The sequence below is a fragment of the Aythya ferina genome, assembly GCF_964211825.1.
Source record: "Aythya ferina genome assembly, chromosome: 1".
Taxonomy (NCBI): Eukaryota; Metazoa; Chordata; class Aves; order Anseriformes; family Anatidae; genus Aythya; species Aythya ferina.
Window position 1 is genome coordinate 101,609,009 of NC_140296.1, and position 23,765 is coordinate 101,632,773.

General features: G+C 36.7%; 1 protein-coding gene and 1 long non-coding RNA gene across 2 annotated transcripts; one reads left to right on the forward strand and one right to left on the reverse strand.

Moving 5' to 3' along the window:
- Window positions 1-385: 385 nt before the first annotated feature.
- LOC311426635 lies at window positions 386-8,140 on the forward strand. Its single transcript, XR_014686896.1, has 2 exons — window positions 386-819; window positions 7,781-8,140. It is a non-coding gene; the product is annotated as an uncharacterized lncRNA (long non-coding RNA).
- A 5,926-nt stretch (window positions 8,141-14,066) lies between these two features.
- Window positions 14,067-23,471, reverse strand: MRPL39 (mitochondrial ribosomal protein L39). Its single transcript, XM_084521664.1, has 10 exons — window positions 23,364-23,471; window positions 22,853-23,059; window positions 22,332-22,471; window positions 21,755-21,854; window positions 19,976-20,043; window positions 18,562-18,674; window positions 17,470-17,535; window positions 16,383-16,536; window positions 15,417-15,464; window positions 14,067-14,200 (listed from the first exon to the last, which is right to left on the reverse strand). Exons 1-10 carry the CDS (start codon window positions 23,413-23,415, stop codon window positions 14,114-14,116), a joined length of 1,035 nt encoding a protein of 344 aa, XP_084377790.1. The 5' UTR covers window positions 23,416-23,471; the 3' UTR covers window positions 14,067-14,113.
- Window positions 23,472-23,765: the final 294 nt, after the last annotated feature.

A 23,765-nucleotide genomic window follows, 5' to 3' on the forward strand; every position in this document is an offset into this window, starting at 1 on the left:
ATTATGATATGCAGAGTCCACGCAGAATAGCTGTGGATGAAAAAGAAGCACAAGTAAGAGTAAGAAACAGCTCTCCACAGTGAGTTCCCTCTCCAGCTTAGGTCTCTGACGATACTGGCAGGAACTCTCGCTCGCACAACATACCCTTAACTTGCTTAAGTGTACCGTCCGTCACTACTAAACAATCATTTGCATTTATTATTATTACTCAATTCAAAGCTTGATGCCAAGCTGTCTGAGGGAAGGAAAGTACATGGTGTTTTTTTAAAAAATCCTCAGTTTGATTGGAGTTTTCTGTTTTCCTTGGGTTTTCTCTGTCTGTCTGTCTGTCTCTCTCTCTCTCTCTCTCTTTTTTTTTTTTTTTTTAACTCTGTTCTAAGAAAAGGAAGGCAGGGGATTTACTAAAGGCAAGGCAAGTCGGTTAGTTATGAGTCACCTTCATGACTTATAAAGGGTCTCAAGTTGTTTGGAGCGGGCTTTCTTCACCTAACATGCTGCAGGGATATCAGGCAACAAGCCAGACCAGCAGACCTGTGGGGCAACTGTTGCTGCCTCAATTCCTTTTTTTTTTTTTAATTCTGTTTGCCTTATTTCTCTCTCTCTCTCTCTCTCTCTTCCCTCCCCCTCCCCTTCTTTCCCTCTCGCTCTCTCTAGAAGAAAAAAAAAAGAAAGAAAAAAAAAAAAAAAAAAAAAAAAGAAAAAAACAGCCCAAGCTCAGTGATCATGGTTAACATGTGAGATGGAACAAAGGAAGTCTGTGGCCTCCTTGCTGCATTGGTTTTGCTTGCATCTCTGTGTAAAGAAACTGCCTCATAGCAGGTAGGTTTTTCAGTTTGGTTCTTTGGCTTTTTTTTTGTTTGTTTTTGTGTGTGCTCTTTTTTTAAGTGAGAAGGTCATATGTTAGAGGAGATGGGAGTAGGCCAAGGGAAGGGGCCCAAGGACAGGGTTGAGAAGCCTGAAGAGTCAGACAGGCTAAACTTCAAACATTTAAACACAGAAATACAGAAATACTCAGACAGGCATCCTGACAGAAATATGCCTTCAGCCATCCTGAATCACACATGGACCACCAGTCTAAAGCGAATACAAACCTAGTCCCCTTGGTGTCCTTGCGTGCACTTCTGCGGGCAGTTACACCTCATGCAGCTCAGAGCACAGTGAGCATGAGAAAGGTGTCTGCGGACAGCTAGGAGGACATGGGGGGTGGATGCATGCTGCTTTTTAAATCCTGCACTCCTCCTTTATTTGCTTTGAGATGGATAGTTTAGAAGATCACACTATATGGAATATAATTTCTACAATGTTTTGGTTATCTGTTTGAAAGAGGTTTATGACTAAACTGCAGTTTTCCTCTTGCTTACAGCTTGCCATAGAGATTTTGGAGTGGGGAAAAGTAACTGTGCAGACTAGTTTGACTTGCTTAAATTTGGCCATGCAACTAATTTTGGACCAGTTCTTGTCCTTATTTCATAAATAAGCAACAGAGAAATGCCTTCTTTAAAGGCATTAGACCCATTAGACTCGTGTCATTAAGATATGGTTTGTTTTCATTCTTTTTTAAGTGAAAATGTTTTAAAAAACCCATATAGGAACTTACTTTCTTGAAATACATATCCATACTGACAAAACAGTGGCTCCCTGCTCAGCATAAATACCTGCCTGGTAAAAACTTTGAGGTTTAATTTTGTCATAAAAATTTGCTCTGAACTCAAATTTGGCAGCAAGTATCTAACATTAATCATTTATTTTATTACTTTTCAATATAGCAATCTTTAATTTATAGAACCAAGAAAATACCTGAAATGTATTCCAGAATTTTCCAGCTTCTTGGTCCACAATGTGAAATAGAGCTAATGAGGATGTTTTAATTTAGAAGTAAATTTTCAGCAGAGAAAAGCCTCTTCTACCCACATAGACATCCTTGTAGCTTTTCTAGTATCTTAAGTAACAGACTTGAATTCTGTATTTTTCTGTTTAAAAAAAAAAAAAAAAATGTTTTACTTTCTGATAAATTGGATGCAAATAGTTGACTTAAAGTACTTCTGAAAATGCATGCAGAATACCTGTGGTGTATTGTTTATGTGAAATGCACATTTGTAGGTAATCAAAAGAATTACAGAATGTGCTAATTGCATTAATTGTCGACCCTGATTCTTTTTTAGTCAAATTAGATTTCTGCTATTCAAGGGTAAAAACATGTCTGGAACTGGAACATTTCTTTTTGGTTGTATTCTATACAAAATGTTTTTTTCATGACTGCAAAGGAAGACATTCAAGAGCCACTCCACCAAATACTACACCAAATTTTAGTTTTGTAAAATTAAAGGAAATGCGCACCTCCAGAAGGCAATTTGTCATACTCTAAGAAAGAGGTGAAGCACGCTAACTTCTGGCCAGTGCTCACTTCTCTCTCCATCTCTCTATCTCTTTGCTGAGTGTTAAGGACAATACATAGATAGCACAGGCCAAAGACCTTATTTTTATATAGTTCCAGTTAGGTGGTGTGAGTCTTCCCCATGTGTCCTACAAAGTTATTCACATAGTCTGCTCACTGGCACATCTCTTTCAAGACCTCGAAGCTCATTCAAGTTTCTTCTCCCAGAATCAGGCCTTTAGTTAATTTTGAGCAGGTAATCTGGCATTGTGCTTCTCTGCTATGTCTGGTTTTTACACAAGTGAATGCAGCTAACAAACCAGGGCTCACCAGGTCTGCTTTAAAGCCTATTGTGGTCAGTGTGGGTCTCTATTCTTTAACTACAAAGATTTAGGCTCTAGGGTCTATCACAGTCTGGTTCCACCAACATAACTGTGAACAGATATCATTGCAGATAATGCCTTTGGTGAATTGTCTTTTCTCTCTAACACTTAAAATGTGCTTCAGAATGGAAGTGATTGCACAACTGCAATGATGAGGCTCCCCAAAAGGAAGACCTAAATTCCTTCTGCTGTTCAGAGATACCTTTTATTCTTTCTGAACTGGCTACCAAATACTGAAGAGTTTGAATTAGTTTCCTAACCTGCATGTGTTTTTTAATTGATAGTTCATATTGGAAAGTATTATAAAAGCTGGCATGTCCTCTTCCTACCAATCGACCAGAGACAAAAGGTTGAGTTTTACTACATCTTCATGCCAAAGGATCCCGTCTAGCTGACCAATGGATAATCACATAACTAGACTAACAAGCTGGATGCTTGTAGTCCACCAGTGTTCCAGTGTAAGAGTCCACTTAGACCCCTGAGGGTAAGAGTGATGTTCAAATGGACAGGTGTGGAAATGAGCACATGCAGAACTTAAATTAAGTAGTTTGAACTGTACTGGTATTACTCCTTCTGAAAGGAATCTGAATATAGGCTGAATATGTGGACGAACTGGTTATCCATGTCTACTTTACTGACCAAAGAAATGCCTACATTACCGAACAATGAGCTACCTGCACTTGAGTGGACTAAGTGCCTCAAAGATTTTTTTGAAAAATACATGAAATAAAAAGAAAGCTATGTATGTGATATCCGTTCTCACATATTCTGGAAGATGTTGAGAAAGGCTATTTTATGAATTATTGCCTGTAAAAATTGTTAGTTTTCCCGGTAATGCCACAAATCTCTGTAAAGTCTTAATCAGATGCATTAATATTGTAACGGAAATAGAGATAAACATTGTCACATACTAAGGATACTGCAAAAATAGACAGGAAATTACATACATGTATGTGTATACAAAAGCAGAGAAATATTGTAAATTTTTACTATTTTAATGTTTGTTTTTCACTGTTTATAGTTCAAAATAAGTCATCCAACCATTGAGTTTATCCCAACTGCCCCACAGGCTTTTCAGAAAGCACTAGGAGATTTCCTGAAGCTGTCCTAGGAGAAGCTGACCTTTAGGAGGTGTTTGAAAGAGCAAAAAGGAACTGTGGAGAAACAGTGTTGTCTGAAGTAGGGTGGCCTAGAAAAAAAGGGTGAAGAGAAGTAAATGAAAGATAATAAGGAACATCTCTGGTGGAATAGATCACTTCTGTATGTTATCAGCAGAAGAGGTGGTGGTAAGAATTGAATGTCAATGGAGAACAACTGAGGCAGAGATGACTCTGGAGGAAAAATTAAGTGTTGCAGTTTATATGTCTTTAGTCAAATGTTGCTACTAATAAATCCTGAGGAACATCTCAGAGAAACAGGCAAAGTCAAAGGCTCTGGAATACAGAGACAACTCTGTGGCCACCCACAGAGGCGGAAGGAGAACCAAGAAAGGACAAGCACAAAAAGGCAAGGTGGAACATTTGCACATGTAGGTCAGGCAAGGGGTAGAATGTCAAGCCTAAGAGATCAATTTTACTATGGGCAGCTTCTGTGGAGTCAATAACAATGAAAAAAAATTTGAAGTTTGAAAATGAAATTAAAACACATTAATCTTTCTGAGGTCACTAAAGCAGATGAAGGAACAGAAGAGTAAATGAGTAGACAGGATCTGATGACCAAAGAGATCAGCTGATATGACAGGGAGAATAAACATGTTATATCAATGCCAGTAACTGAAGGAAGAGTGAGTGCTGGAAAGAGGAAGAGAGAAATCACACCAGACTTTATGAGCTTTTTCTTTATTAATGTTGTGAGGATAGCAATGGGGGATTTTATTTCATTGTGTTGAAGCATGAGTAGACGATCATCATTTCCATTGATGGCAAGGCGACATTTTTAGAGCTGATTGAGAAGACAGGCAGCAATGCATGTATTTGTTCATGTAATGGAAATCTGACAGCTATACAAAAGGCTGTTACAAAGGTTCAGCAAGAGGAAACACATGCCATTTCTCACCACTTCCGGATAAAGCACGATTTTTTTTTTCTTTTAGCACATAGAAGCAGAACGGTTTGCAACTTTAGAGATGCAATGCAGCTCTTAAACCCAAAATTAAAATGCTAGGGTGCCAGTTTAGGCAAAACTATTCCATTATTTAAATCCAAGACCATGGGATTAGAAAAGCACCAAAGACAAAGGCTTGTCAGTGGCTGTTACAAACTGCTTACCCACTTCTGCCTAGAAGAGCTGATGCTCAGAAGTAAAGCTGCAGAAAGCTATTGCTCCCTGAAGCCTTTCGCTTCCCTTACTGCTCAACAGTAATGTTGGAAGTAGACAAGTACAAATAAATCAGTCCTTCAGCTTCTTTAGAGAAACAATTATCAGATCCATTGAAGCCATCCGTTTCAAAAATATTCATTCTCCAAAACTGAATGCAGTAAAAAGCAGAAAGAAGAGGAAAGTGCTATCAACCACAAATAGCTGCTGCAAACCACAGATAAAATATCCTCTTTTTTAGCAAAACTTATAGGAGTTTCTAGCAAACACTAAAAAAAAAAAAAAAAAAAAAAAAAAAAAAAAACATAAGAATTAGTTTTTAGTTTTTAGGAAGCATGTTGTAAAAATTAGTAATGTGTAATAGATTTAAGATCTGCAAATTTACGAATGCAGTAGTCTTGGGGCAACAGACTGAAGTCATGGAAACTTCTTGTAATGAAGCTCTTGTCCAACTCAGTGAAAACACGATAGGGCTCCCACTAGAGGAACAGGTGTTTTGTGTCAAGCCTTTCCTAAAGATATGTACCCACTGAGTGACAGTAAGTGAATAAGGAGTCAGGGACTTAGAGACATTAAAAGTGTATTAATTGAATCACAGAATAACTTAGGTTAGAAAGGATCTCTGAAGGTCATCACATTCCAATCCCTGCTTACAGCAGATTCAATCCATAATATCCACTCAGATAATACAATGACTTTTATTGACAGAATTAATCTGGTTGCTTGCTTTGAAAGGGGGGAGAGAGAGAGAGAGAAACTGAGAAAGAGAGAATGAGAGAGAAAGACCCACAATGGATACCCTATCTTGCATCCCCCATCCTCCTCCCTGACCTGCACCCCTGACCCCCCCACACACCATTTAGGAGTATTGATGTGCAGGTTTAGAAACTGTTCACTTCGTTGCCCACAAATGCAAATGTAATCCCACGGGTCTCAGTGTCTGACTTCAGTAGGAGTTTAGCCTGAACACTCAACAGAGCTCTGAATCATCATTTTAAATTTGAGGTTTGGAAATTTCTAAACCACTTTTTTATGCCTACCAAAATTTTATATTCATTTTGGAATTTCTGCTTGCTACTTACTTATCACAACCATATACTTGGTCAGTTTCATTTAGAGTGGCACAAAGTGAAAGGTAATTTCCCTAAAATCTCTAAATTAGATCACGGTCTTACTATGACATTTTAACTTCCTCTTAAAACATGTGTTAGTAAGAGTAGGGAAGTTATAAATGTACATAAGTTTCTTTAAATTTACATACAAAAAAAAGATCTCCAAAATTGTGTCATATATAATGTCTCATTTCCCATACAGTTTTTCATGTTAGTTGTTTCTTAAATAACTGTAAATATTTATTTTGAAAAAATTGTTACTGGGAGAACAAGCAGAAAGCAAACAAGATTCAACAAAGCCTGAACTCTGCCCAGGAGCTGATACTTTATTTTAGAAGGATGGAAAAAGGAAAATATATTTCAATCAAGACACATTTAGCAGAGAAGTAACTGGTCATTACTTAGGCCTTTTTACACGTGTTTGGAATGACTGTCTCAACTATTCCATCCTTAACACTGATGTAAGTAAAAATTGTAAAGAAAAAAAAAATAATATAGTCAGGATTCTCTAATCTTTCTTCTGTTGAGTGCGTTTCTACTTCATTATTTGATTTCTTTGCAGATTTTTAAAATATTTTACAGTATTATTGATTCACAAAACTATGTTTTCCTTTTTGTTTTTAGGCTGAAAGAAGAAAAAAAAAAGTTAAATTCTGGTCAAAGAAATCATCGCTCATTAATTTTATGGTTAAAGCATCAGAGATTGTTTAATATTAAAGAAGAGATTAGCAAACAATACATTTACTCAACAGAAACAATTATTAATCTCATTCTAGTCTACTGTAACAAGGATGTAGGAGGCTTGTATATGGATCCTAAATCAGTAACTAAATCTATCCAGCAGGTTTTCTCTCCATAGACTACTCACTTTTTCAGGAACCAAAGGAACTTTGGTTGCTTAATCACAGACATGGCATACTGATGAAACTATGATTAATTCTTAGCTCTCTGTCTTTTATCAAGTTAAACAGTCAGCTCTCCTGATAGGCACTTTGTCTATTTATGTAAAAATAAATTTCTGTTTGATCACGTTTATTTTGGGTTCTTAATATTTTGAGAAGCTTGGGTGGTATTGGAAGTCTTTATTAACTGCTACCAAAAGGGGCACAAAATTGGGAAAGACAATAGTCTATATTCCTTCTGTTCAATGCAAATAAAGCAGCACAAATATGTAGTTAACAGAAGGATGGAAATAAAAGTCCCTCAGAGAAGAATAGTGAATATATTCTACTTCTCTCTTAAAAGTAACTTCAAAACAATTGTAGAGTTGACTTTTTCTAGATATATAGCAGATGATTCTTTTATATTTAAAATTTTTGTATTTATTTTGTCTTTTTATCTTTTTACTCTGATGTCTGTTCTCTTTCTGACGTAATTTCTAGATGCATTTCGCTCTCTCTCTCTTTTTTTTTTTTTTTTTTTTTTTTAGGTATTTCAAAGGGAAAAAACGGTGGTTTCAGTTCTTTAAGTCTCATACTCCAGTCTCTGGAGTTCTTCTGTAGGCTGTATGTTGTTAATGCTAATTGTGATAGGGGTTTTTACCTCTGACTGACTCCTACATGTTAGCATTAACACTGTATCATGCCTCTTACCAGAATTCACATGGAACAAAATGCTGCTGTGGGAGGAGAACAGAAATCATGAATCAGTCACCACTTCGCCAAGAAAACCTCCATTCTACTTGTAAAAAGACAAGTTGTTCTGCATACGGACATGCTTGCTAGACTGTTTGCTAGTTTTAAAGGCACAGGAAAAAATAGGAAAAAAAAGCAGCTTTGTGTATCAATAAATCCTTAGTAGGATGTAGAATGTGTAATATTCTGAGCTCAGCAACCTGATTTTTATTTTATTTTTCTGCTTTTCAGGTTTTCTGTTTTTAATTCCAACACAAATATTTCATTATTTCATTTTATTTAGGAAAGAAATTTGATGAATTAAACTTTTGGCATGCATAAGTGTGTATTTTACTAATTTCTATGGAATTTTATTCTATGCTAGAGAAAGACTAACTAAAAATGCTTTTGTGAGATTTGTCAGTTATTAATGGGTCATTAGGAGAAAATGAAAATATATTTACTCTGCCATTGCCAGTGCATTCCAAGTCTTTAGAAAAATCTCCAGAAATTCCTAAGTGATAGGAAACTATCATTGTATCTGTTTTGTGGAAGGTCAAAATAGGTAGATACTGGCTACTCACAGGCACACAAAAACTGCCAGAGCCAGTCTTTAAAATTTTCTATCTTATTTTCAGCAATTAAATCTGCTTAATGAGTAGTTGTGGGGGAGTGTAAGCAGGGAAAGAAAATCCCAAAGCACTCACTGTTAAGTAAGAAAAGAAATAAGGTTAATGTTTGTGCTGTATCAATATGTATACACTTTTCTGTTCCCAGTGTTTTAACTGTGAACACCCAGCATGCAGTGTAATTACAGAGCAAATTGAGACCGCAAACACTTATGAATCAATGGCCTCACGTATAAAACGGTCTCACATATGAACAATCTCACTGAACACAGTTTTTCCACTCAGACAGGGCTGCTGCAGGGTGTAACTCTTTTCCAAATCAGGCTGTAAGGTCACTGGCTCCCCTGGGGATGTATGTAACTAGGGCCTGTGCCCACCCAATGCAGAAGCCAGCTCATCCCTTCCAAAGTCAGAGCCATAGCTCTGAGGGGGGATTCTCAATGCTGTGAAGCACAGTTCAGTTTGGGTTTTTCATTTTTGGTTCCTTGGTTTGTATTAAAAAAAAAAGAAAAAAAAAAAAAAAAAAAAAAAGAAAAAGGCACATTCCAATTCCTTTTCACATTCCAATTCCTTTTGCTGCAATATTAGTTCTGAAAGTGTGGAAGAAATGGTGGAGGAAGAGACGAGTCGATAGAAATTATCATTTTTTGAGTCCAGGGTGAAACAATGCAGCACATCTTGATTTCACCATCCATTTGAGCCATTTGAGGCAAGTATTGGTTCTCCTCATGAAGTCAAGGTGATCCCCAAGCTCCTAAGTGCACGCAGTCCCCAGGTCACAGATCACCACTGCTTTCCTTCTTGGTAGTACAGTTACCAGAGAACTGGTGGCAAAGCCAAAGCTGCCCTGGCATGGCTGCAGAGCCTGTGGAGAACCATGCCGTGGCAAAGAGGAAAACCTATTCTAATGCAAAGACTGCTGAAGATGGTATTGAGCTTATCTCCAGAAGTTAAATTCCCATCAGATGTACAGATTAAAGCGAACTATTAATTGAGCCATTACATTTTTTTATGTGCTTGCATAAGGAAAATACTACTACTTGGATCTTTGTTGTATTAAAAGAAGCCTCATTTACTGCGCAGCACCCCAAACGTGCAGCCAGTAGGGGATTTTTTTCTCTTTTTCAGAGCCTTTAGTCAACATCAGAGCTGTGTACCTGGAGTACAGTGCCAACCTCAGTGCTCATGAGTGGCATGGTACTCAAACAATGACCAGATCTGACTTACTCATTTCACCCTACCTCTCCACTACCCAGCCTGGAACCCCCATTTCTGCCCTATATAGGGCAGAAAGCCCATATATATATATTGGCTGTACCCAAGCCCGTGGAAAGCATATTTTCGAGGAGGAAAACACGTACTAGAAAAATCATATGAATGTTCTGCTGTTTTTTTCTCTTCAAAAAGTAAATGAAGAGTGATCTGTGAACGTAAGAAATAAATAGCAAATTTAAAGATGGTCAATATACCATTTATATATTTTTTCCTGCATAGCTGATTCCCCAGATAAACAGACACATTAAGTTGTAGATATTATATTAGCAGGTATTAAAAAAAAAAAAAAAAAAAAAAAAAGGCTTTATTTTTACTGTGAAAAAAATGTTAATGCTGTACATGACTGAGGTTATATCTTATGAAAGACCACAGCATGACAGCATTACCATTTTCAGATGTTTGGTGTTCTTTAAGAAATATACACTAGCAATTCTTCCCATCAACTGCCTCTATGATACTGAGTTCCTGTGTTTGGACTCCCTTAGGAAAAAAAAAATAATAATATAGCTGCGCTAGCAAGTTCACTAACTTCAAGTATAAAAAAGTATTGTGATAAACTGAGTAAATTAGCTAAATTACCAAACAGCAGTTAAGAGATTACTGCTTCCCAGAGGTTATAATAGAAAAGAAAACTCATTCCACTTGCTCATAAAGGACTCAATGTCTACTGATGATTGAGCATTTTTATCACTCAAAAGTGTACAATCTCCCAGGGAAGAATTCCCCTTACTTAGTTTGAAAAAAAAAAAAAATCTCTCTTGACATTTAATTCCTTCTGTTATGAAGGAAGCCAGACTAATTGTCTTTTCTGTTTCCAAAATCCACAAAAACATGGATTACAGAGTATTTATTTGGAAAAAAAAAAAAAAAAATCATTTCATATGTTTAGACAATGTGTACACTTCGGTTGAATTTACTCAGCTCAGCCTTCCAACCACCACCTCATACAATCAATACACTATTTAACGTTAACTATGTTCCAAAGCTTCAGTTTTGGTTAAAACCATTAAATGAAAGGGAAGGCTCAAGAGTCCTAAACTCAGAGCAAATTTTCTGCATTTTGGAAAAGTTTAGGTTTGTCTTCTTTCTTTCTTTCAAACACGATGTAGAGGTGGCACAGAATGTGGAAAGCAATGGAGCTACTATGGAGATATACAACAATGAAGAAGGCTAGAGATCCCCTCCCCATCTTTCCCACGTAATCAGAACATGTCTAGTATCATCTTTTGCTCATGTATGTTGGCCTAAAATCTCCCTGTCCTCCCCTTTCTCCGTCATTTGTATTTTGCAATATGTTTTCTTCCTAGAACTCTCCTTACCTCTAGCTGGATCTGCATTTCTTTTGCACACAATAAAAATTTGCTCTTTAAACCTGAAAATTAATCTAATAAGAGGGAGAAATAGCTAAGGAGATGATTTTGTTCACTCTTGTAGTCTCTTTTGTCTATCTACCCTCCCCTAATCCCTGTAGTCTCTAGATTATAGCATTCAACATAGAAAAACAACAGGATCTACTTTCTTGTCTCTTTTTGAACAGACCTACTATAACTTCTTTGGGTTATTTCCAATGTAGAAGATGGGCCCAGGCCACATGGCAAACAGATCTAGAATCTAGACCAAGACAGAGCTCTGCCATACCCAAGTTCATTGTGGTACTTTTATACTACTCCACAGCTTTAAATTTGGTACATAGGTCATATAATACTTCCAGGTGTGTGTCTGAGCAAAGATAAACAGCCAACCAAGTGGGTGCCACCCTGCAGTTCAACAAAAGATCAGAAATTTTTAGAGCAAAAAGGCAGATGAGGTATTATCATAGCCTAGCCATTTAACATTCCTCTTGGGTAGACAATTTTGGCATTTTATGTGCCTAAAAGTAACCATAAAATACAGGAGGCTCTGAGCTCAAGGACCATATGTCCCCATCACTCTATGGATGCCCTCATCGCTGAGCAGCGTCTACCTTTGTTCTCGTGCTTAGTCTAATTCTGGACTTTTTCATAATTGCTTCATACAGACTGGGTAGGGAGTACTCAGAGTAACTTATGGCCTATCCCAAAACAACCCCACAGATGTTTCCTCTTGTAACTATGGCTCTGAACCTCTCTCTGGCTAGATGTGAAATTGAATCTACATCTACGTTGAAAAATGCTGTCAACCACTATGCTGGTGGTAAGAGAGAAGCAGACACTACCTTCTGTTACCTGGTTCTCTTTTAACTACTGTCTTCTACTTCTTTCCAAACACACCTTCCAGCTCAACCTCTCCCAGACGAGCACCTGCCTTCTGGATTCCACTACCTAAGCCAGGATGCAAGTTAGCACCAAGTTCTGGAGCAGCTCACCTTCCCACCTTCTTACAAACAAAACTCCTAAGACTGGGGGAAAAATAAAGGTATCCTTCAACAGCCTTAACAGTTCTCAGTAACATAGCTCCACACTTGCAAAGTCCACTTTCCAAAGCTTCACCCACAGGGAGGCAGCACCTCACATCCCAGAGCTCTGAGGCCTGCCGACACCACAGCAGTGCTGCCAACTAAGCAGCCATCAAACAGAAAAAGCTAGAATAGAGAAATTCACTCCCTACACCTTTTAGCCTAGAAATTTACCTTCTGTTTTTTTTTGTTTGTTTTTGTTTTTGTTTTTGTTTTTGTTTTTGTTTTTTTTAATACTACATAAATTGGGTTTTATTTCCCCCCCCCCCCCCAATTTTAAGCTGGGTATATAACCAGCTTGAAATTCAGAATAGGAGGCCTAGATCAGTTCCCACTTCACTGTGGGTTCATCAGAGACAGTAGGTACCTCAAAAAAAAAAAAAAAAAAAAAAAAAAAAAAAAAAAAGCACACATTTTCTCACCAATGTCTGCTTTTTCAGTAGCACCAGAGCAACAGATCCAAAGCCAAAGTATACTGCAGGTTACATTCAAAAGAAACACGAGTATTCAGAACAGAGATCACTTCTAGTCTTAAGAAAATAAATAGAATGTGAGAGTGTATTCATAACGTAAACCTTGTATCCAGAATCCTTTTTTTTTTTTTTTTTAAAGTAAGTCCAACACTATTAAAGAATCATCTGCAATACTAATTGAGAGGAAAAAGAGTTCTTCAAATGATCTGCGAGGGTGTGGGTTATATTTCAAGGATGTGTTGCACTTAACATGAAACTATACTACAAGGCATAGCCTGTTACTATACTGACAGGCTTCATTGTAAGACAGCAAATTTGAATAGCTAGATCGTGTCACACACAGAAATGCCTAAGAGCAAACATATTTTAACACATAAGTAGACTTTGTGCAATTTCACCAGCTTTTATCATTTGTATTTCTTCTTCTGTGCTCTGACACATTTAGCATTTATTTCCTTATTAGTTACTGTAGATTCATTAAGCTAGGTAAGATTTCCTTACTTAAATGTTTTACTGCTCTTGCAAAACTGTAGTATCAATCGATTAGAAAGCAAGTGATGCAATTAATGGTAAAAGCAGTAAGTGGTATAAAATTCAGAGAAAATATTTGCATTTCACATAGTAATAGAATAGTTTCTGGTATGAGAGAAGCTCTAATGAGCTAGTAATGAAAATACAAAATGTCAGAAAGCATTATCCAGCAAAATCCCCTTGTGAAATTTAACTGAAGCCACTGTAGTTAAATATCAAGGAATGAAAATGCATAATAAATCTTACTACGGTGGGGATGTGCATAAGACTACATTCCTGGTATTGTTCTGGAAAAAGATCTTTAGAAGTGATACTCTTTAACTGCTCTTGTACAGCAGACAATTAATAACCTCAAAGAACTTTTCAGTTTCTACATTCAGCTATTTTTGTACTCATAAAGCAATGGTAATTATGCACTAAGCTACTGAATGGAGTCTTTTGAATAGCAAATACAAAAGAATCTAATTTAAGTTGACAAAATTAAAATTGGGAAGTAACCGTTTTGTAACCCTTTATGGGCTTCTGGAAGTTTTTGTTTAAGACATTGCCTTATAATGCATTATCTAATACAGTAGGCAAAGAAGTCACTGGAATTTCATTGGGAAACTCCAGCAAGAAAAACAGCATGTAAAGAGATAGCCTAAAAATGTGGTCTTGAAATTGTTATCAACTTTAAAAAGGATGCCTAAAGCACACTAATCAGAAAGGACAATATCTGGACACATACTGTTCTTGAGAACTCATTTAGAAAATGAGTTAACACAAATGAGATTTTTAGAAAAAAAATCCATGCCTTTCTAACAGGGACAGAAAATTGAAATTAAAGTAGACTGAAATGTATGATACCAGCTTTGTACCTATTCACAATTCAGGTCCACAGAACTGAAATGAATTAATGAAGACAGTTTCACACGTAGCACAAATAAGCCATGTAAAAAAAAAAACATTTTATTATGTACATTTAGAGGTTAATTTAGATTGATAAAGTTTTTTCTTCTTCCGTTCCACCTTTTTCCTCATGACTTTCTGCTGCTGCTTCCACAATTTTCTCTTCAGTGACCTGCAAAAAAATAACAAAATTGTTATTTTTATTAAACATGACTTAATTCTAGATCCTGGAAATCCTCCCCTCACACTGTCAGTGTAGCAAGAAAGACAACTGTTGTCTTCAGAAGTAAACAATCTGGACAAGAAGCATCTGCAAACTAATTTCATTTAAAAAAAAAAAAAAATCATGGACTAGACTCTGAGAACATCCTTGGCTAACAAATTTCAGTAGGCATACTGTATTTTTTCTCTCTTTTGCTCCAAATCCAAATAAAATATTTGTTCTGAACATTCAAAACCATCTGCTATTTAATTCTCACAACAATTTCCTAGGTTTAATCATGCTTTGAAAGTCGGTCTCTGGTTATATGCAGCTTATATTTTATTGTTCCATTTATTGAAAAAATTTGCCTTTTTGCTTTTATTCGGTCAGTGAAAAACTTCTCTTGGATAAGCCCATTTCAACTTGGGAACACTGTTTGGCAGAAGAGTATTTGCAAGAAACTTTTATTTTCCATTCAGGTTTTTAATGGAGAAAAATAAACCAGTGCATTTATGCAGTTTACTGAGATAGTATTTCCTTTCATCTCCAGTAGTTTCCACCTAGGTTCACCCAATGGTAGATTTTATCCCTGCATTTAGTTATTAAAATTATGTTTGCTTGTGTTCTCTCAAGCCTGTGACAGAAAACTTACTATTACCTAAAATCTAGGTAAGTATAAATACATTACTCCAATTTTAGTTTTCTTATTTCATGTTCATGATTAAAACAGGAAAAAGAATATTTTAAGTTCTACACACGTGGTATCAACATAAATTCTAGAGATTAATTTGAAAAATACTGATGTAGTTTAAAGTGATAATTTAAAACAGATTAGGGATTATTAAAAAGCAGACAGCTTCAGTCATAGATGATAAGCCTGACAGAATTTGCTCCCGTCATTTAGAATATTACAAAATATCGGTTGAACACTGCATGTTTTTTCTAAATGGTACAATACACTTCAGCAGTCAGACATCAAAAACAATACCAGATAATCTTCTACTACAAAGCAGTTAAATTTCATGTGCATCCAATTTTCTTCATCTGTTTCTTCACCTGTTCCATTCTTAAAGATATGTTACTGAGGATATTACCCATCTCTAATCATTCAAATGCTACTCTATCAGAGCACCTTTTTTTTTTTTATATATATATATTTAAGTCATATTTCACCACTGAGACTTACCAGCCACTTTGATCTTTCCAGCAGTTTGTGCCACACAGTGTGGTGAGCCTGTAACGAATGTCATTAAATGATATTACTAGAGGAAAAAAAAAATATCTTACTATAGATTAGATTCTGACAGGTTTATAGAAAAGATGTAACAAATACTAACGATCTCTATCCATACGTTACAGCTTATTACCTCAGTGTCCAGTTTGCCCAGTTTGGGAGGATTGAAGAGGGCTTGAAATTATGTTTACTTATGACATTCATCCACTGTGTAAAATCATTGAGGCGGTAACAGGCAAAAATAGTCATTAAAATCTTATGACTGGGAAAGATAAGGAAGGGTACACAGAGGAGGGCAAGAAAGACGATGCCCAACTTGTAAACTTCCCCAATGGAGACAGTAACACATGTTCTAGACCATAGGCCAAGACAATACAAGTCAAAAGAAATGGGAAGGAAGACTCTTGCCTCCAGTTATATTTTTGCAGAGCCTTTTCTTAAAATAGATTAGTGATGAGATTTGCTGTTGTTACAAAGTTTTATTTTGGTATCATGAAAGACTCCTGCATCATGATTGTCAGTTCAAAGTTCTATTCTTTCCTGAATGAATTAACATTGCCAGCAGCCTCGATTTCAGATGATCAGCATGCACTACGATAAACAATTCACTAAGGCAAGGGGAATGAAATAGCCATGCAGCAATTGTGCAACCAAAATCATGCTTTCGGTATTGAAAAAAAATAACGTTGGGGTGCTCTGACACAAGCTTTCAAGCTCTGATTTCATAGCCATTATAGTTCCAAGTCAATTGAACCCCAAATACCCGATGAGGTCATCATCACGGGCCATCACCTTCTGCTACTCATCCTCCTCTCATCTCTGTATTATTCCAATCAAAGCATAGAATAATGATCAGAAAATATGCCAAATGCCCTAACTTTAAAAGAAAAGAAAAATTACAGAAAATGCATTAGTTACCCTCAAATGGACTGGCAGGGACACACCCTGAAACCTCCTTATCAATTCAGATTGGTTAGTCTGAAGATTGTGAGCTGCTGTTATCTCATACTGGAAACAGAAACTTGTCCTTGGAATGTGAGGGCCTTCACTAACATCCACAAAGTCACCAAACCTGATGGAAGTCAAAAAAAGGAAAAAAGAAAAAAAAAGTTATGACAAATATAATCAAAGAGAATTACAATCCTATTTATTTTTGGTTAGCAAAATCCTATCTACAGAACAGTTCAAAAAGGATGAAAGAAAATCCACAAAAAATCCATAAAAGAAAATCCCAAAACAACCCTCAACACATCCCCAGTTCTGGATTTCCTGAAGTAAACATACAGGTCACATAATGTCCTAATATTAATTTATGAAATTTAAATCCCAAATCCAGAAAGATAATCCCTAGTTTCTCAAATTTTTGAAGCCACATTGACTTTAATAGTGGGTTAACTTTGCAATTCACTAGAATAAGGTTTGTCCCCAAGATCACACATTCTGAAGAACAGTTTGCTTACTACCTGCACAGGTTTTTCCCTTTCACATCCTGGAAAGTTGTAAATCGATTAAAAAAAGTGAGACAAGAGGAAGATGTACAGCAAATGAATACTCAGAACAAACGTCTCCCAGCAATCAACAGGCAAGCCCATCTACCCTCTTCCTGAACAAGCTGGAGGGTAGGAGGAAGGAGAACAGACACAACACGGTTCTAAAATTTCAAGAACCATCATGGCAAAGGCATCTCTCCTTTAAAAAGATTTGGACTCCAAAATCAAACATGGTTTAGGCATCTAGAAAACTGAGTATCACCAGCCTAAGCGAGTCACAATGTATAAGATTGAGCTATAATAAAAGCTTCCTTCCTCCAGCCTAAGAACTTTACATCTTACACTGCATTCCAAAAATCAGCTCCATTCCTATCTCCAACACTTTGAACACAAACGATTTTATTTTTAAGTTAAAAGCCATCATAAATAACTTACTCTTTTTACTTGCAGATACTACTTGTAATACGACCAAACTTTTCAGCGAAATATTACAGAATGAGTTCAGTTTTGCTCACCTATGTAATGTTATAATTCCTTCCATGTTCTGAGAAGCCTTCTGTTCTATCATCTCCATTTTGTATCTGATCAAGACAAAAAAAAAAAAAAAAAAAAAAAAGATTAAAATTTCTAACCTTTAACACCAAGTTCTTATAAGAATTCTTAACAGATTGATTCAGGGAACATTTTTTAAAGTTGTATTGGTATTTATGAGAGCTTTGAAAGAAATTAAACTCTTAATTTTATATGCCAGTGTGTGTTGATATGTTTCATAAAGCATGTATGTAAGACCTAAACTGGTCTTATGCAATGCGTGGTTCTCAACAACTGATCACCTGCAAGATGTCAAAAAGCAGTCTCTGCTCTTTCTACAAACTACACGTAAATCAGCTCAGTTCCTATCTGCTGTAAATGCTTTGCCAACCAACATTGTAAAGAGATGCTAGTTGGTATGTCACATAAACATTATTAAGCTAAAAACAGTATTTATTTTGGTCATAACTTTAGCTTCAAGCAAAATTTTATTTTGGTTCACAAAATGACAAATAATTTATCATTTTCCCCCACTTCTCTCCAACTACCAAAAAGCTGTGGACCAGGTCATTTTTCCAAAACATTGCTTAAGTGGTCTGTCAGCTAAAAAAAGTGTTTTGAACAGGCCTTTCTATAATGAAAGGCAGTGTATTTTACCCATTTTCCCTACGTAGAGCTCAAAAACTGCATTTCATCAAATCTGCATTTCAAGATACCAAGATATGAAAAAACTTGAATATGAAAGCCTTTCAGCAAAAGCTTAAGGTAACTAGCATGCAAAAAGTCTAATCACCAGAGCTCCAGTTTAAAAGTAATGAAATCTTGAAGCTCAATATTAAACTTAGAAGTCTACAATCTTTCCATTTCTCACAAAACTACCTCCAGTAAAGGTGTTGGCCTCTGGAGAGAACATTAAAAATGTAATCAGCTAGTGGAACAAAGACAACGGAGATGTGTTTGAGTGCAATCAGAGCAGTGGGAGATGTACCTTCTTACTTCACCTATCACATCTTATGCAGAGATTTAAATGAATTTATAATTGCCTTTCTAAAAGGAAGGCACATTCATACACTTACTTGTTATGCTGAAACATTTCACGTGCTACTTTTGCTTCAACTTGTAGTGTTTCGAACGGCAGGTCTTTATAAATTAGCTTACTAGCATCCTTTGTAAGAGAATTGAAATTGTCCTAAAAAGTGGTTGAAACATAAAACTGTCACCACTATTCAGCTGTACTGAATAGACATAGGAAACACTAAACATTAGTCAAAATGACAAGGCCCATCTGGTATAAATCCTAAATATAAGAATACTACTATAGGATTGTAATTCTTACTATTTATCAGCAACATATTGCTAAGGAACAAATCAATAGGCATTCTCCCATCAGAAACAATATACATGAATCGGAGTTAAAAATCCTCTGTTTTCTTAGCATAACATATGCACATGCAGTCTTGACACTGATCAATATTCAGTTATATATAAAATATCCTGTTTCCCATAGTCATGATCCCAGTTATAAACAATATCCACTCTGGTGGAATCAAAAGAAAAAAACTATTGAATAACTACGAAATGCACTGCCTCATTCCAGAATCCAAAGCTTTGTACACGCAAATTTGTTGATAAATAATAAACTGTTACTAGGAAAAATTGCATTTACTGTGTCACTTATAAAGTAACTTAGTCTGAAATATTTTAACTACAAGATTATATTGAAGAAAAAAACACCTGTATTGGACTAACACTGCTTTGTTAGCCACACACACCTCTGCTGATACTTCATCATGAGAACAAGAATAGGCACCATACAAGTGAAACATTTGTGATCACACCAGTTACCAAACTGTTAGGAGTTTGTACATGATTAGATTTTATAGAAGTTTGTAGATGATTAGATTTACCAGAGAGCATGAAATATAAGCAAGCTATTGAGAAGAGTTTCAGCTGAATGTGCTCACAGTTCTTTTACAACAATAAATTGATTGTGCTGTAAACTAACAGGTGAAAATACGTCCTTACTGTCAGAGGGTTTTACTCATACAGTCTATAAGCCTATGGTCACATCTACACTACCAGGCAAGAGTAGTTAAGTAGGAGTGGGTCTGTACAGTAACATGGATGGCACTTAGGTCCCAACAGCCATACCAACTGTTTTTGGAATTATATTTCAGATCAGAGCTACCTATAGACCTAAAACCTGTAAGTACCTGGAATACAGCTCTGGATTTTATTGCATCTGAAAAAATGTAGTTTGTGTGCTGAGAGCACTCTTCAGCGTGAGCCAGTATATGATAAATGAAGAGATTTAGTTTCTGAAGTGTATTCCTGATGTTTAAAAAAAAAAAAAAAAGAACAAAAACCCCGCTACCCCACTAACCTCTCCCACTGCCAAAAAAAAAAAAAAAAAAAAAAAAAAAAAAAAAAAAAGCAATGGACGAAAATGTAAGCTACAGAGCTTTTTGAGCATTAAGTTATTGTGCTTACTTTTGTTGGCTGCCAGTCATTCAGTCTATTGTCCAAAATTACATCATAACAGAAAGCTCCAGAGATCACTAAAATTCCAAAAAGAAAAATACTCTTATTTCTAATGAAGTACATATTTCACTGCCATATTATAGTCTTACAGATGTATGAAAATTAGTAAGAAAAACACAATCTTAAGAAATAGATAAAGAATAAATTTTCAGCTGTGATTATACAGTCAAACAGCAGACTACATCTGTATCATTTTAATTTCACTGAATGAGAAATATTCATTTTAAATGTGCTTTAATTTAATTTTGATATAATATATACCCATTACAGGAAACAAACAAAAAAAAAAAACTATATTGCTTCCCAAAAACACTGAAAAAGACAATAGACTTTGAAAATATTTCACAGTATTTTCACATCATATACTAAATTTGCACCATTCAACTGTAAAGAGAAATTTACTGCACAGATAAATCAGGCAATATTAGAGCTAAACTAAGATGTTTATCCATGACACGTACTTAACACGAATTTCTGTGGTAGTCCTTAAAGTGCTTTTTGTGTATATTCATCAAGCTATTGACATATTAATAATCAAGCTTATGAACCTAGTAAGCTCATGCTATTTCTACACATACACTCTAATGATGCAAATTAGTATATGCAAGATTATTCCAAATCCTGGCAGAATTGAAATATCCACTCTAAACCTACCAATCAAGACAAGTGCTGAAATGACTAAAAAGGGAATCGATCACAGGAAGGCTCCAAACAACAAACCACATTCTTATATATCGAATATATAATTGTGTGGTAGGCTCTCTTATTTACAAGAAAAAATATCTCAAGTTGGAAGGGTCCCACAAAAATCATCAAATCCGTGTAGCCTCCTTCCTAGTGCGTTTGCTAATTTTAGTGAATCTTGGGTCACAGGTGTACAAACATCATTAACAACCAACTTCAATGATCTTGCAACTTGAGTTATTAAAAGTCACCATTTATACATCAAATGCTCATAGGGTTACGTAGTTATTTGGACAAATCCCACAGAAACACATCAAGTCTTACATGAAGTTACTCATGTAACTTCATAATCAAAAGGCTATGCTCTTAAGTTACTAACTTAATCTATGTAGTCCAAAGCGGTCTGAAATTCAGTTATCATATAGACCAATCTTCCACACATTAATGAAGAAGTTGTTTTCAACCTGATGAATGTAAGTTAAAGAAATGCTGGTACATCACACTCTTCTTCTTATAATTACTCTTCCAGTGGAGCACCCAAGAGGATACATTCCCTTGCACCTTCTTCCTTCTCCCCACCAATAATGTCAGGCCAAATAAGCTTCTGGACATTTTAAAAGTGTACTACAAAGCTAAAACTTCGGAAATTTGGAAATACTGCAAAGATTTAATCCTCAGTTTATCAACTGATATTAAAAAAGCAGTTTAGGAAGATAGGCTTCTGTCTTTTCTCCAGTCCATTCAATGGCCTTCAAAGCAATCACACAGCTTAGCAGCTATGTAGAGACCACTGAGTTGTCACAGTTTAAAGCCCATCATAACGTTCAAAGCCTTAACACAACCAAAACAAATTCTGGATTACTTCAACGCACCCATCACATCAAATACAAATAAAGGCTGCAACAACAGCATTTAATACATATAAAAACATTAAGTACCTTCAAAAAATGGAAAAAGAGACTGATTATTTTTTTTTTTTGTAACATAATTACACTTAAGAAGCAGTGAAAGACAAGATGATCAACAGTAAAACGTTTATATCACCTGGCACTTCTGGAGCTTTAACCAGATTCACAGAGTACTCATCCTTGAATGCCCGCTTTAACACACATGCCATGATCATGGCACAGGAACGCCAGTAGGCCTATAAAGAGAATTACAAAACACAGAATTATTACTTAGAACCTAACAACCTATACCAGATGAACATCAGCTATCCAAAAAAAAAACCACCAACATTTCATTGAATGAGGCACAAACCTAGATGTCTACCCTACCATTACTTTCTTTAGAATGTAGACTTCTACTTGGAGATGATTAAAACATCCATTGAGATAATCAAAATTGCACCTGAAAGGCAAGCCAGATGTTTCCCTTGGGATATTTAAATCTCAGATCATTGAATCATGCAAGAATATAGGTTGAAAAGAACGTCCACACATCACCTAGCCCACACTGTGGTCCAGCTAACAGTAACTGTGAGGTGCCAACCAACTGTTAAAAATATTGAAACTTTCACAACAAAGTTCAAGGAGGCAGATGGACATGGCACTAAAAGGGTCATACAGAATCAAGAAGCTGCAATCAGGGTCACCTGCAATGAGGTATGATGGAGGCTTACCTTGTTCACTTCCTCTGGATCTTCATCTTTGAATGTAAGGAACTGAATTTCACATGATTTGGTCAAGGGTCTATACATGTCCCAGACTTCACCATCCACAAGAGCTAGCACAGATTTCTTGCAATGCCATTCACTTAAGTCTGAAGAAAGTGAAAAACACGTTACACAGTTCTTAGTATTGCTCTTCAGAGTCAACAAATTATTCCCCTGCATTTGCAACAACAATCTGCAAGTGTTTTACCACTGTAAATGACTTAGAAGGATAAGCTGCAGATAGAGCCTAGAAAAATTAACCAGTTTATGCTGATGTATTTTGAATCAGTAAAATGCATTTTAGGTCATGAAGTTCACAGTACAAATATACTATAAACTTAAATACAAATACTCTGAATGGACATCCCTTGCCTTGGTCATTACAAGGTCTACAACACTAACATTTCAAATTTGGAAGGCAAATACTTCAACAGGCAGCCTTATTTACACCCTCAGTGGCACATTAGCTTAGGAGCCCGTTCACTTACGCATGGCACAGTTGTATGGAGTAGACAAGGCTTTGTTCATTATAAGCAAACTGCCAGGGTGAGATTTTCCAGTGTACTTTACTTCTATTTTCTCAATTCGTGGATAAAGAGATAGCTGTCTCTCCTTCTCTTTGGTAAAGAGCTCGTTGCGCATCTGAATAATTTCCTCCGATGTCAGCCGAGAAGCTGATGGTGTGGATACAAACCCTGGTAGAAGAAATTACGTAAAGTGAGCAATAAACAGTTTTTGAAACCTCTTTACAAGTCCGTTTCTGCAGAAAGGCGAGCATTCAGCAAAGACACCAAACAAACAAAGCGATGCAACCCTCTCAAGCAGCAAAAACTTAATTTAGCGTTATAAGTGTAAAGGGGTCACCCGGCCGGGCACGGTCGCTGGAAGCGACGGCCGCGGGACAAGCCCGCAGCCGACACGACACGACACGACACGACACGACACGACACGACACGACACGACACGACACGACACGACACGACACGACACGACACTCACGGCGTGCCTCCCGCCCGGCCCGCAGGCAGCGCGCGGCCCAGCGCGCCGCCATTTTGCGGCCGAGCCCCGCCGCCCCGGTGCCGCTTCCCCCAGGCTCCGCTGGAAACGGCGGCGGCGGCGGCTCGGTTCCGGCCGCCGCTCCGTCCTCGGCCGCCAGGCGGCACCGCGGGGCCGGGAGCGAGGACCAGGCAAAGTTAAAATTGGTGAAATAAGTCACGATTTGTTCCCGTGTCTTACAATTCTGATGGAGATGGTTGTCAGCCAGATCCCCCAGTGGCAAAGACAAAACGGCCACCAGGAATGCTAGCGTCAAAACAGCTACACGGACATGGTGCCATTAAAAAATAAATAAATAAAAAGCTGTAATTAAACTCAGCATCCAAAAAATTAAATGTGCTAATA